This window comes from Nuphar pumila, chromosome 1 (assembly GCF_984573655.1).
Source record: "Nuphar pumila chromosome 1, dmNupPumi1.hap1.1, whole genome shotgun sequence".
NCBI classification, from domain to species: domain Eukaryota; kingdom Viridiplantae; phylum Streptophyta; class Magnoliopsida; order Nymphaeales; family Nymphaeaceae; genus Nuphar; species Nuphar pumila.
Window position 1 is genome coordinate 51,105,182 of NC_143249.1, and position 4,323 is coordinate 51,109,504.

The following is a 4,323-nucleotide window of genomic DNA, read 5'->3' on the forward strand; positions in this document are numbered from 1 at the left end:
GCTAGAGTTTCGCCTCTATTCGGGTGCTGAGAGGACAGACGATCGGTCGAAATCCTCGGGCGACCTCTGGTTTTCTCTTTAGACTGCAATCCATCTCCTACCATACCTTCCACCGACAACACAGGTCTCTCTCTCTCTCTCTCTTAAGTGTTGCCGGAAGTATACAAAAGGGAAGGAAGGAGAGAACTGGGAGAGAGGGCCATCCAAAAACCCAAAATAGCGATGGCGATCTCCCTCTACGCCCGCAAGCTCTCCTCCAAACTCTTCCCTCCTCTCCCCTCCTTTCTCCTCTCCAAATCCTCCTCATCGTTGCCTTCGTCGTCGACATCGCGAAAGGTGGCCGATCGGATCGTGAAGATCTTCGTGATCGATCTGGAGGGGCGGAAGCACGAGGTGATGGGGCTGTCGGGGCAGAGCCTCCTCAAGGCGATCTCCAACTTCGGCCTCATCGACCCAGAGTCGCACGGCCACGAGGAGCTCGGCGCCTGCTCCGCCGAGTGAGAGGTGCATGTCGCCCAAGAGTGGTTCGATCGGCTGCCACAACCTAGCTTACGACGAGAGCTACACCCTCCGCAAGAATGCCCATCGTGGCATCCTCAGCAAGCACGCCAGGCTCGGCTGCCAGGTCCTCCTCGACCACGGCCTCCAAGGTATGGTCGTCGCCGTCCCCGAGCCCAAGCCCTGGCGCACCGGCATCTGAGATGCAGAGGATCGTCCCCCGATCCCCCTTTCTCTTTTCGGTTAGGGTTAGGGTTAGGGTTATGGCCTTTCTTCTTCTCCTTGAAGGGATTCTGATGCTTGTTTCTTTCTTCTTTCTCCTTGAAGGGATTCTGATGCTGATGTGTTGGAGTACTATGATCAAACTGTCTCTTCCCCAAGTGGTTGCTTTTACATACCAGCTGTTCTGAGAGTAAGCATGCACTCTTATTCAGAGCACACTGTATCTGTGGAAAAAGTTTGAATACTCATTTGTGTGTTTGAATGTTGCCTATGACTTATTGCATTCTTTGCTTGCCATTTTTAGGTTCCAAATTTACTTCAGGTTGTCAAGAGGAGGAGGATCAAACAGCACCTTAGTCACAAAAATATATTCTTTCGCGATGCTTTCACTTGTCAGTAAGTTCAGTAAAGAATAATGAAAAAGATCTTCCTCTTACTGGATTATTTATTATGATAAGTGACTTTGTTTCTCCATCTTACTTTATTTTGGACTTCTTGTTCAAAACCAAAATTAAGGGGAAAATATGGTTTCTAATTGATGGTATTCTTTGCACTTAGAATGTCTATGGGCATATCTTCTGCATCTCTGGTCTTAATCATAGTTACTGGTTTTTCTAGTTATGTTGGAACCTAGCTTACTGGGGTTTCTATATTCAAATAATATAGCCTTTCTGGGCTTCCTATGTAACATGGGTACTTCAAAATGCCCATCACACCAATGTCAACCTTGGTACTTCAAGGTGTTGGCATTGGTCACTTCTGGTTGTTGCTGTATAAGCATCCATTACATCAATCCTGACAAGCACCACACTCTTTGGGACTTTTTTTGTATCAACTAATATATTCTTAAGTTGTTTTGCTGGTATAAGAGATGCTTTTCATATATATCAGAACCACTTTGAGCATATGAAACTAATATCTGTAACTCCATTTCTAGTTGAGTTTGTCATATGAACAAGGTTTTTTTTATATATAAATTAAATTTCATCTTCTCTAGGCTAAACCTTTTATGGTAACAGAGAACACCTAGAAATATGCCACTGGGTAGTATAATCTTAGTCTAATATATGTGAGCAAATAGTTTTAACCCAATCCTTGCCACCAGACATGCTTTGTGTCCATGATACAAAGTGATCATACATGCGCAAAATTGCATCTTGTGGTTGGGGTTTTTGGTTTCTTGTTCTGCTGGAAAATAATGTATATCGGTGGAATTGAATGTTTTTTTTCCAGAATTGATGGATGTAAGGGGTGAAGGGAAACCCTAGGCTAATGGGAAATGTTGAATTTGATGTTCCGTCGATGCTTTGTTGGTGGAAATCCATGAACTTATTTACTGAATTTCCCTCATGATTTGGATTTTTATTCGCTTCGCTGTTCTTTTTCCTGGTTGAAGATTGCTTCTGCTATCTCCTTGGGATAGTTTGTTGGTTTTCCCTTAATACAACCATGAAAGTTATTTTCAAAGTTCAGGCAAGCAATTGTTTTGAATAGTTGATCAACTTATGTAAGAAAAGTTCAGGCAAGCAAGGTATGTAAGAAAATCTTTTTGACCAAGTCATTGGCATACATTGTATTTGTCGATGTGAATGACTTCTGAATATTAAAATCTTGCTGTTAATATATTGGTGATTTGGATATTTTGCAGAGGATACCGCCTGCTTTTTTACAACATATTGAAGACTTCTAGATATGCCATATTGAAGGGGCCCAGTAATAATACTTGGCGTGTAAAAGTAAAAAAAAATAATCATGGCATGACATTTCGGAAGGGCTGGAAATGGTTTTGTATTGATCATTGTTTAGAACTTGGTGATTTTCATGGGAAAAATGTCGGATTAAAGTTGAAAGTCAGGACAATATTCAAGCAGCATCTAAGGGCTTAACAAAACCTTGTAATGATGCCTTAAAACATAAGAAAAGGATTTTTCAATTCACTCAACAACAGCTAAAGGTAAAATCACTTCTTTATGCTAGTTACTTTATTTTTTGTGAGGTGTTGTTATCAATAAAGTTACCCCAGTCGATCACTATTCGTTTTGTCATTAGTGTTTCTATTTTCAGTTAAAAGCTATTCTAAGAATGCATTTCATTGACAAACACATTTTCTCTTGTAGGTCCAAATGGTTATGTTGTGAAAGAAAGTATTGTGCCACTTCAATGTCGACATAATGTCGTATCACACAGAAGAGCTATCACAATTGAAGAAAGACAGGGTAATTGAAGGAACAATGTCCTTTTGGACCAAAAGGCCTTATTGTACTATAGTTATGACACTATAAGAAAAATGCGTATTAGCGACGGACGCTATTCATCGCTAAATATGTTAGCGACGGATTTTGCAATGGATTCGTGACAGATAGTGTTCGTCTCATAACTCTAGTCGCTAAACTGCGACAACATTTACTGTCGCCAATTCGTCGCTAAGTAACGATGGCTTAGCGACGGATCATGTTTGTCGCTAATTAGAGACTGGTTTGGTTATGCGACGAAATTTAATCCGTCGCTACTATTTAATGAGGGATACATATCCGTCGCCAATTTGGCGACAACCATTAGAGACAGCTTAAATTTCGTCACAAATCGACGATTGCTTCAAATTGGCAATGGATTAGCGACGACTACTATCCGTCGCTAATTTTTAATAAAAATTTATTTATTTTTATTAAATATTTTGAAACTCGAGAAAAATTTTTCGTTATACAATTCATATAACCTGCTTATAAAAAGAAAAATTACACATAAAAAATACATATACATGTGAAACAAATTTAATACAAGTTCTAAGTTAAGCAAACTTTAACAACCAAATACAGTCCTTGCCAAAGTTATAATTAGTTACGAGTACGTCAAACAAATTAAACAAACAAATCTGATCCTTGCCAAGATTTTGGGCATCATCCTCTTCATTTTCTCGATCTGCCCCTCCCTCCGTATCTCAATCAGCTCCTCTATGCTGATAATCTCCTGCATCTTACAAAAGAACCAAAATGTTAGTATTTATAAACAAAATGTAATGAAATAAATTATATGCAATGCACCTAATCTAATGTTAAAGTAAATGGCTGAATGATACATAGACTAGCAATAAACTGAAGGACATTAATAGAATTCAAATATATGTTCTAAGACTGAAAAAAAAATTATAGTGATTCAATCATGCAGATATGTGTTCTAAGATTGTCAAATAATGTCACAGTGATTCACGCATGCATATATGGTTTATATGATTTATAAGGTTGTCAAATAAATGTGTTATGTATCATAATTATGCATATATGTGTTACAAGACAGTAAAAAAACTTTCATAGTGATGAAATCATGCTTATATGTGTTTTAATGTTGTAAAAAATCCTTCATAGTGATTTAATCATGTTCATGTGTTCTAAAGCAGTCAAAAAACTTGCATATTGATTTAATCATGGATAAATGTGTTCTAAGAAAAATTTTATAGTAATTCAATCATGCATATGTGTGTTCTAAGGCAGTAAAACAATTTCATAGTGATGAAAGCATGCTTGTATGTGTTCTAAGGTTGTCAAAAAACTTGCATATTGATTCAATCATGCATATATGTGTTCTAAGGTTGTCAAACAACTTTCA

General features: G+C 38.2%; 1 protein-coding gene across 1 annotated transcript; it reads left to right on the forward strand.

The window, feature by feature from the left end:
- Positions 1 to 222: 222 nt before the first annotated feature.
- LOC149848918 (uncharacterized) lies at positions 223 to 2,938 on the forward strand. Its single transcript, XM_090005772.1, has 6 exons — positions 223 to 426; positions 523 to 650; positions 826 to 910; positions 1,025 to 1,116; positions 2,369 to 2,674; positions 2,838 to 2,938. Exons 1-5 carry the CDS (start codon positions 223 to 225, stop codon positions 2,604 to 2,606), a joined length of 747 nt encoding a protein of 248 aa, XP_089861898.1. The 3' UTR covers positions 2,607 to 2,674; positions 2,838 to 2,938.
- Positions 2,939 to 4,323: the final 1,385 nt, after the last annotated feature.